Source organism: Cebus imitator, unplaced genomic scaffold, assembly GCF_001604975.1.
Source record: "Cebus imitator isolate Cc_AM_T3 unplaced genomic scaffold, Cebus_imitator-1.0 Scaffold376, whole genome shotgun sequence".
Classification (NCBI taxonomy): domain Eukaryota; kingdom Metazoa; phylum Chordata; class Mammalia; order Primates; family Cebidae; genus Cebus; species Cebus imitator.
Window position 1 is genome coordinate 1,916,794 of NW_016107691.1, and position 10,083 is coordinate 1,926,876.

General features: G+C 47.2%; 1 protein-coding gene across 1 annotated transcript in view; it reads left to right on the top strand.

The window, feature by feature from the left end:
- Positions 1-2,614: 2,614 nt before the first annotated feature.
- Positions 2,615-10,083, top strand: part of ZDHHC9 (zinc finger DHHC-type palmitoyltransferase 9) — a 39,997-nt gene continuing 32,528 nt past the window's right edge. Inside the window, exons 1-3 of the mRNA XM_017507527.2 lie at positions 2,615-2,853; positions 3,216-3,283; positions 4,458-4,759. Coding sequence (XP_017363016.1) covers positions 4,593-4,759 — 167 coding nt within the window. The 5' untranslated portion in view covers positions 2,615-2,853; positions 3,216-3,283; positions 4,458-4,592. The remainder of the gene's footprint in view (positions 2,854-3,215; positions 3,284-4,457; positions 4,760-10,083) is intronic.

A 10,083-nucleotide genomic window follows, 5' to 3' on the forward strand; every position in this document is an offset into this window, starting at 1 on the left:
TGAGACCGAGTCTCACTCTGTCCTCCAGGCTGGAGTGCAGTGGTGTGATCTGGACTCACTCCAATCTCTGCCTCCCAGGTTCAAGTGATTCTCATGCCGCAGCCTCCTGAGTAGCTGGGATTACCAGCACCTGCCACCACACCCAGGTAATTTTTTATTTTATTAGAGATGGGATTTCACCATGTTGGCCAGGCTGGTCTCAAACTCCTGTCCTCAAGTGATCCACCCACCTTGGCTTCCCAAAGTGCTGGGATTACAGAGGTGAGCCACTGCGCCCGACCTATAACCTCTTTTTGAAAGAGCCAACGCTGACTTGGATGTAAAAAGTGGGAAGTCTGTTGAAAAGAGAAGAGAAAAGAATAGGAAAAAACAGTCTCAGTTTATAGTCACAATTTAGTTGTGTGTGTGTGTATTAAGACTTTAAGGATTATATAAAATGATGTAATTACATAGAAGGAAGTACTATGAGATGTTTGTCCACATACATTTTCCTTATTTTTCTTTGAGTGGTGAGCACAAATAATAACAGATTGTAATAATACAAGCCTGACTCACATAGCCACTTAATCCCAGAGGGAATGTGACCCAGAGCAGGGAGGGGTAGAGCTCAGGAATGCGTTGCCATGACACATCGATTCCAGGACTCCTCAGGCTTCACCTGCACCTGAGCTATGGAGAAAATATGTTTGAGTGCTGCAGAGGCTTATTTTTCACTGCTCCATAGTCAGAAGGGTGGCAGCTGGGGTGATCATACTATTCCTAAGGGCATCTGATGTCCACAGGCTTGGAAATCCAGAGAGCTGATGAGGTTTAGAGAGGTTCTTCTCCCTCCCATACCAAGTGTATGCAATTCCAGCACCCTCCAGAATTCAAAGTGGGAGAATTGGAGGCAATGATACTGATCATACGCTCCGTGAGGAATAAACTGATGATTATAATTAGCATGAGTGCTAAGGAACAATGGAAGCTTTATAAAGGCAAACCTTACCTGCAAATTAATTACTACACATCTCAGAATTACCTAGTGATTTTTAAAATCCTTTTAAAATGTTGATTGAAGGGTGCCATGAAAGTGTCAAATGTAATTATTATGTAGCTTTTTGTTTCATATCGTGTGGGACACAAATACTATAAAGGAAAAATAGTTCTTGACCAGGTATGTGGTGTTTCAACTGACAAACAACTGCCTCAGGAAGAGCTTTGACACTCTCTTCTGTACTAATTCCAAATACTAAATTTCTAAAGCTTTGACATTTTTGTCATGCTTAGGAAAACCTAGGGTGGTAATGTAGGCATTCTCCTGAAATCTTCAACCTTTTCTCATATTTCCTCTTACATTTGGAAGGCAAGAGCCATACTAGTGAAAACAGACCTAGTGTCTTTTAAAGTCACTCTAAAATACTGTGGTTTGCAATTGTTTCCCCACTTCAATCTAGCATTTTTTTTTCTTTGAGACAGAATCTCGCTTTGTCACTCAGGCTGGAGTGAAGTGGCATGATCTTGGGTCACTTCAACCTTCACCTTCTGGGTTCAAGTAATCCTCCTGCCTCAGCCTCCCTAGTAGTTGGGACTACAGGCGAATGCCAGTGCACCCGGCTAACTTTTGTATTTTTAGTAGAGACGGGTTTTCGCTTTTTTGGCCAGGCTGGTCTTGAACTCCTGACCGGAGGTGATCCACCTGCCTTGGCCTCTCAAAGTGCTGGGATTACAGGAGTGAGCCACTGCGCCCTGCCCAATCTAAACTTTTAATGCATGCAGCTCAGTCGGATCAGTAACAGTGGCTTATGGTGGCAGTAATGCAGAGCTGGGTGGCAGAAGGAAAGAATCAATTTGACGGGTGGGAATTCTGCGTTGGATTCTCCCCTTAATTATCATAAGCTCTCCAAACCGAATAAAAATTTACAACCTTTTTGGCAATCTTTACTTCATTACCTACTTGGAAGAATTTATGTCCTTTCAGTGGAGTTTCTTTAAGTCCATTAGTGTCAATTAATTGTTTCAGGTGCCGCAAAATGATATTATGTTCTTGGGGACGTTTATCCTTTACAGCATCCTTTTAATGCTTGTTTGTGTGTTTTGATGTGAAAGCCTTACAGATGGAGGCTAGGGTGATTGGGAGAGATATGGGGTCCCTGGCTACTGAATGAGACTTGGGAGGCAGACGGCTTGTTTTTATGGCGACAAAGAGTAAAATCTCAAGTTGCGGTTGATTTTAATGCAAATAGGGCTACAGAGGCCCACGGCAGACCTAGTTTGGGGTGAGCACCCGGATCTGTGAGCTAGTGTTGCTTCAGCATCTCACTGTGTGTGTGTGTGTGTGTGTGTGTGTGTGTGTGCACGCGCGCGCGAGTGTATGTAGGCTGGTTCCACCCTTCGCTGTCCCATTGGCACTACCCTTCACCTCCGTCTCTGCGTAACTATATTAATAGAAGGCAGCACTTCACATACTGGCGCTCAGACCCCAAAGAGAGGCTGGCAGTGGATTGGCAGGTGGGCATGCAGCAGGGAGATGGGTGGAGGAGTGGGCGGAGGCATCGTCGAGTGGCGTTCGGCGTAACCAATCGCAGTTTGGGATACGGGAGGCCGGGGCGGAGGCGCCGAGGCCGATCGGCCAATGGAGGGTGAGCAACTACTGGAGCGACCTGGTGACGTGAGGAGCGTTCCTTACGGCCAGCGGTGGGCGGTAGCCACAGCTGGTTTAGGGCCCCGACCACTGGGGCCCCTTGTCAGGAACAGACAGCCTCTTGGCCCAGGGAGGAGAAGTCGCTGTCACCTTTGGCAGTTGACGCGATCCCCTGGGACGGTCCGTTTCCTGCCATCAGCTGCCGGCCGAGTTGGGTCTCCGAGGTTCAGGTAACGAGGGGTGGGGGCGGGGGTCTCCCGGGCTCGGCTGCTGGGTGGGCTGCCTCCCCATCCGCTGCGCCGGCACGCGGGGACGTCGGAACCGCCCTTCTCAACTCGGCAGCCGCCGAGCCCCTGGCCCAGGGTGACTACACGTGGCGGGGCGTGTGTGAGTGTGTACGAGCGTGTGGCTGCGTGTGCGTGTGGATGTGGCGCGCGTCCCAACCTGCCTGGGGCGGTGGTCCGCGGCGTGGCGGAGGCAGGGCGGGCCTCGCGAGGCGGCGCCCGCGGCCCGGCCCCGGACTCTGGCCTCCTGCCCCCGGCTGGGGAGCCGGTCGCTGCTTCCCGACGGATTTTGATCTTTGTTCTTCCAGGCCAGCTCCCCTTTCCTGGTCTTCCTTCTCCCGCTGAGCCGGTTTATCGGGAGGAGATTGTCTTCCAGGTTAGTTTTACACAAAGGACGGGGTTTTCTGCACCTCTGGGTCCCCTCCCCTTCCCGGAGCCTTCTACCTTCTTGTTTCCTTGCTCCGCTTCTAGGCTGTTTTTGGACCTTTGCCCTCTCCAGCCCGGGAATGATCTCGAGTTGGCTGTTTCTCCCTCCGTCCGTCGGGCTGCAGGCTTCCGCCTCAGTCCAGCCAGCGTGGGGCATGTGGTGTCAGTAAATAGAGGCCACAGCACCACACCTGAGCGGGGGAGAAGGGTGGCAGGGGCTGAGAAAGGCTGGGCCTGGGAATTCAGGATGCTGAGTAGAGATGGTACTTAGGACATGTCCCAGAAAGCGCCCTTGTGACTTTTCTTAGCTGCTGCCATTCCCCAACCCCCCAACCAGCCATCAGCAGTCACCAACCGTTCCAGAATCTCTCCTGCCTAAGTCAGCCTTTCACCTATAGGTTTCTGATGTGGTTTCATTAAGATTCCCACAAATGTTAGGCTAGACCAGCCAGATTGTTTCATTTCCCGGACTCAGGAAGTTGCAGGCGGTTTGTTGAAGGGAAATCTGTTTTGTGTAAATACAATGCACGTAGGTGCACAGAGCGTCCAGAACCTCCTGGCCCCGCCGGAGGGTGGCTTGTTCCCTGCTGTGATTCATATTCAAGTGGCTAATTGAAGAAAGAAGGTGAAGTGGAGGAAGGGAGGGAGGCTTTATAAGGACAGAAACTCTACTATTATTTTTAGAGTCCTTTTAATGATGTTGAAAGAACATTGTGGCATAGTGGGACATGCCCTTGACTGCTGGATCAGCATAGCTGCTGTGTGACCCTGGATAAATTATTTCTTCTCTCTGGCCTCAGTTTACTCATTTACAAAACAAAGTATTAATAATTGGCACGATCACCTATAGAATCCTTTCTAATTCCAAGGTTCTGTGATGATCAGATAGATCATCAGCATTAGATTGGAAGCATAGAGGCTTATTTAAGAAGAAATACTAGCCCCTTCCCTTTTTTGAGAACCTTTAATCATTTCTTCTTTTAGAGGACAAACACGAATTGGAGATAAACTTTTCCCACTTCCCCTTCAGTCAGTTTTCAACTTTCTGCCTCTGGGAAAGGAGGGTTGAACCGTATTTTCTTATTCTTCCCTCATTTTTTTTTTCTTTTTATGCTTTTTCTTAGGGGTGGCAACTGGACTTTTGATGATGTTTGACCCAGCGGCAGCAATAGCAGGCAACGTGATTTCAAAGCTGGGCTCAGCCTCTGTTTCTTCTCTCGTGTAATCGCAAAACGCATTTTGGAGCAGGAATTCCAATCATGTCTGTGATGGTGGTGAGAAAGAAGGTGACACGGAAATGGGAGAAACTCCCAGGCAGGAACACCTTTTGCTGTGATGGCCGCGTCATGATGGCCCGGCAGAAGGGCATTTTCTACCTGACCCTTTTCCTCATCCTGGGGACATGTACACTCTTCTTCGCCTTTGAGTGAGTTTCGGTTGAGTAGAGTTGACTGATTATGGTTACTTTGGGTCCAGGGGAAGAATCTGCTTTCTGGGGAGTTTGGGGCTGGCCCTTGGATGACTTTACTGTCCTCTTGAGCAATGTTTGTAGATGATGCCAGCTGACTTCATTGCTTCGTGGTCATCACAGAGTATACGCTTCCTAAAAAGACCAATATTTTTGATACCAATTTTATAGTACTGATTTGGGGCTACCCATGATAGACTCGAGAAATAAGGAAGTTTGTCTTAATTACTCATCTCTCCCTTTTCGTGGTCCCCTTAGGAGCTGAATGACAGATTGCCTCCCCCGCACACAGACCTAAGGCCACCTCATTGTTACATCACTCAGCAATCCTCGCCTATTTTGTTATTGTGGGTCCTGTTTCCTTAAGGCTCGGCTCTCAGCTAGTTACAGTGGAAAGCCAACTGAATTGGGAACCTACGGATTGGTTCCAGCGTCAGCTGGACCACATGCTGGTTGTGTTTGTGGCACATATGTGCTTATTTGAAGTGAGTTGTTCTTTCTTTCCCTCAAAATTGCTCAACATAAACAACTCTATGTTCTGTGTACGCCTGGTACCAGCCTTGGAGTCATTTTTTTCTGTGGTGTAATACCTAGTACTCGAGCCACTGTTTGAAGTCTGTGTAGGTCATGTCTCTAGGGGAGGTGGCCGGTGGATTCTAGGGCACTGTGGTGTGTCTCCTGGGTGTGCTGAGAATGCTCTACACTCTAGGGATGGGAGCATTGCTAATTGTTTTGGGATTACTGTGAGGAGGCCCTTGAGAGCCAATAGGTGTGTGTGTAGACTGTGAGCCATACCTGAAGTGAGCCTGCTGTGGTGTGTGTACATGAGTGACCTGGAAATGGAGCTCTCATGCTGGGGTGTGGCCATGGGAGGTAGGAGGGGGCACCTTGGCCAGCCTTAGTTGGGAATTAAAATGAGCTCTGGTCCCTTGGGGCTCATTTTTGTCCTTCTGTGAGGGCTTCAGGCTTTCCCGGTGCACCCAGAATGTTTTTCAGGCTGCTTTGCCAGACTTTTGGATGGTTGCAGCTGGCTTGAGTAACAGCAGGGGGAGGAGGGGGACCCAGTTTATAACGGGGCTGGGAAACTAAAGTCAGAGGAACTCTTTGTTAAAGGTCCTTTTGCTGCTGCTGATACTGCTGCTGCTGACTTTGTGAAGTATTTGGCTAAGTCAGGCAGGTTGCTGAAGGTTCTTATTTGCTTTCCAGTTTGAGTTTCCTGACTGAGAGTGTGTGCGTGTGCATGTGTGCACTCATGTGCTTGTGTGTGGCACCAGTGAGCATGTGTAGTCAGCCAGGCATAAGCCCCTAGCATTAAAAATCATTTTTCCTTTTCCTCACCCTTCTCTCCAAGTTTTCCTTGCCTCATTCCTGCCCTACTTCTTCTTGGAAGTGCAAAGCTGACCTCTGCTCTTTATCATTCGTCCTCTCTTTTGCTCTTTTTGTCCCCACCCCGTGGTTAAATTTTTATTATTGCAACCATTCCAAACAGAGATGAGCCGTGTTCCCAGGCTTTGAGTTAGTTGGTAGTTCTGGGCCCAGGAGACCTCTGGTTTGACTGGCCAGGGGTACTTGAAATTTGGAGCTATTGCCATTTGTCCCTTTTTGTATCTGGGAGGCAGCAGAAGAATCTGATTGGAATCTGTTCCACCGAGGTTCCTGTAGGCCTCTGAAGAATACCGCTGGTGGGATGAAGCTTGTAATTAGCCAAGTTACCTTTGACAGAGGCAGGTTGAGTTTTACACCATGATGACTTTTCCCCCCCAGGTTATTTCTTGCATTTTGAAGGGCGGGGTTGTTAGTAAAACTTCCTTGAGTTCCAACTGTCTGTGTGAAAGGCTAAGTATTTTTGAAGATAGGGCTGGAGGAGGGAGTAGTGGGAAGAAGAAGGAGAAGAAAGTGAATGTGAAAGCAGAGGAGTGGAGTGGGGAGGTGTAAATATGACCGAAGAGGAGAGGACCCTGTTGATGAATACTTTGTACTGAGAATGGTAGAATTTGTGTTTGTGAATGTGCGTGCTTGTGTATGTGTGTGTGTCTGTCATATAGAGACACATAGACACTTTAGGTGGTGGCTGCCTGGTGCCTAGCCAGTGACAGGTTGTATAAGGTACACGAGCATGCCTCTGAGGAATGAAGTCTCTTTCTGGTTGGCCTTTTTCTTTGGTATCTATAATTTCCTGTCCACCACATAGTAGGGGCAGGATTTGGGGAACAGAATGTGGGCTCCTTTGTTAGTGTTAGAACTTAGCGCAGTGGCTCATGCTTGTAATCCCAGCACTTGGGGAGGCTTGGCAGATCACTTGAGGTCAGGAGTTTGAGATCAGCCTGCCCAACATGATGAAACCCTGTCTCTACTAAAAATACAAAAATTAGCCTGGTGTGGATGTTGTGTGCCTGTAGTCCAAGCTACTTGCAAGGCTGAGGCAGGAGAATCCCTTGAAACTTGGAGGTGGAAGTTGCAGTGAGCTGAGATCACAGCGTGGGTGACAAAGTGAGACTCTGTCTCAAGAAAACAAAACAACAACAACAAAAAAACACAAAGAACTTAGTGAGGGGCCTCAGGAAATCAGCTGATCTAGGCCCTTGCCTTCAGGCAGGTGAAGGTGTCTGAATAGACAAATGGTGATCTATTTTCATTCTTATATTGCCCAGGAGTAGAGACTCCACATCCTCTGGCTGCTGTTATTTTTGCCTTGTGGGAAGATAGTTCAAATCTTGAGGCACATCTGGATCTGCATTTTAGTAGCAGGGTCCTGCTTGCAGCAGGTGCTTGGGAACAAGTGTGAGTTGATTTGTAGCTGCCTGCAGCACAGCTCTGGGCCAGCCAGATGGTTTGAGAAGCCTGGTCAGGCATGTGGGTGCCCCTTAATGAAAAACGCACAGTGTTAGCCATGCTGGCGGATGTTCTTTTATTTTTGGATTATGCCTTTACATATCTTCTAGAAGACTTTCAAAGGAGCAACCTGTGATTTTCAGTGGACAGACAGTAGATTGAATACATAAAACAAAAAAAGGTTGTCCATCTTGGGGACAGTTAGCTCTGTATTGTTAGTAGTTTTTTCTTTTTGTTTGTTTGTTTTTGTTTTTGTTTTTGTTCTTTTTGAGACAGAGTCTGACTCCATCACCCAGGTTACAGTGCAGTGATATGATCTCTGCTCATGCAACCTCTGCCTCCTGGGTTCAAGTGATTCTCCTGCCTCAGCCTCCCTAGTAGCTAGGATTGCAGACACCTGCCAAATACAAATAATTTTTGTATTTTCAGCAGAGACAGGATTTCGCCATGTTGGCCAGAGTTGTCTCAAACTCCTCACCTCAAGTGATCCACCTGCCTCAGCCTCCCCAAGTGCTGGGATTATAGGCATGAGCCACTGTGCCCAGCCTGTTAGAAGTGTTTCTGAAGAGGCTGGCGGGGGGCCTCTCTCAGGGCTGCTGTCACAGAGTAGAAATTTGGCCAAATATTCACTATGCCTCTTGCAACTCCAGGAACCTGAAATTCTGTATAACTCTGTGTCTGTCTGGAAGATTCAAATAGGAGATGATAGGTTACCGGTAGGTAGCTATATTTAATATACTTGTATTCATGGTAAACATATTTTAATTTAAAAGCAGAGTGAAATGGTATAATGCTTAAAGGATTTTCTAATTAATTCTTAGGGTGAGGTATTTAGGAAATGTGAGTGTGTATTGCCAGTTTCAGCTTTGAGCACATGAACAATTTCCAGCTATTTCTGCTCAAGCTCTGTCCAGCTTGTGTGATGAACACATAGCTGCCAGCTATGCCTGGAGTGTCAGGACACTCTAGCAGAATGACATTGACAACCTAGGAGCTATCCAGCTACTGAAAGGCTATCGTGGTATTCAGTCAAATTCAACTTCCTGATAAAGTGTGATCCTGGAGAAAGGAATAAGTGCACTGTCTCCTGGAATTGGCATCCAGCGTTCTCATTTAGCTTTCTGACCAGGCCACTAGTGGGGTCAGTGTCCACAGACTTTTCCTGTGGCAAGAATGACTGGGTGATTCTTGACTCCTGAAGCAGAAGCAGTTTGCTGCTATAATCAGTGTTTATGCTCTCACTGTGTCCTCTGTATATAAAGGAGATCTTATCAAGGCACTGTTAGATCAGATTCTGTCAGATTGGTCCTCATTGGAGCTTTTGATGTATGTATTGGCAGAAGAGTCATTGAATTGGATGAACTGAAAACAGCGTTGTAACACTGCTTGGTAATCAATAGTCCCACTTTTCTAGCTTATCCCAATGCTACTCCTCTTTCAGATTCTTTCTTGAGTCTTTCTTCATGAAACCTTTCCAGTAACTTCTGCATTCATTGGGCTAATTGTACACACCACTCATTCAACAAATAATCATCTGGCATTTCTTATATTTTGGAGCTGTATGGTGATTATATTTCTCACTGTTGTTGTCCCCTGCAGCTAGTCTCTTTCAAGGTCAAAGACTATGTCCTGTGACTGTGTAGCCCCTGCAGTGCTCTCTACCATGCCTTACGTAGAGTAGATGGCCAATAAGTGTTGCTGAATTAAAACATTCTGGATGTTACTTAAAATTTCACAATCCTGACCCACAGAATCATAGGATGGTAAAGCTGGAAACGGCTTTGGAGACTATCTCCGTCCTTGTGTGGGTGAGGAAACCAGGCCCACAGAAGTGAGGTTCCTTCATCAAGATGAGTTGGCCAGCCAATGTCTCTATACTGTTTCAAGGCTTTTTGTTCTAATTTCTACCTTTCATCTCATTGTTCATTGTTACCCTTTGGCTATGGAACCCTGAAGACCCTCAAATGCACATGCTTTGGTAAAGCATACATAGTACCAAATACTAGACCAGCATATTCCGGATTCTTGGGAGCTAGTGTATGTGTTACCCAATGGTGTCTAGGCTATTTGGGTCTCTCAAGCTCATGCTCCTAGAAAATGAGGTATCTTTGCAGAGAACTGATGGAATTATGGCGTGACATTTGTGGTAGCCTTGCAGGAACAGGGAAGCCCATTAGGAGCTTTGTGAGTTAATGAGGGATCATCACTGCTGTAAACACTCCTGGTCCCTGCTGCCAAGATGAGGATGTCTTAGAGAAAAATAGAGCAATGTATGCTCCATACATTGTTACCTTGTGAGTTATCCTGATGAAAGGGAAAGTGTGGGCTGGGCATGGTGGCTCACGCCTATAACCCCAACACCTTGAGAGGCCGAGGCAGGTGGATCACTTGAGGTTAAGAGTTTGAGACCAGCCTGGCCAACATGGTGAAACCCTGTCTCTACTAAAAAT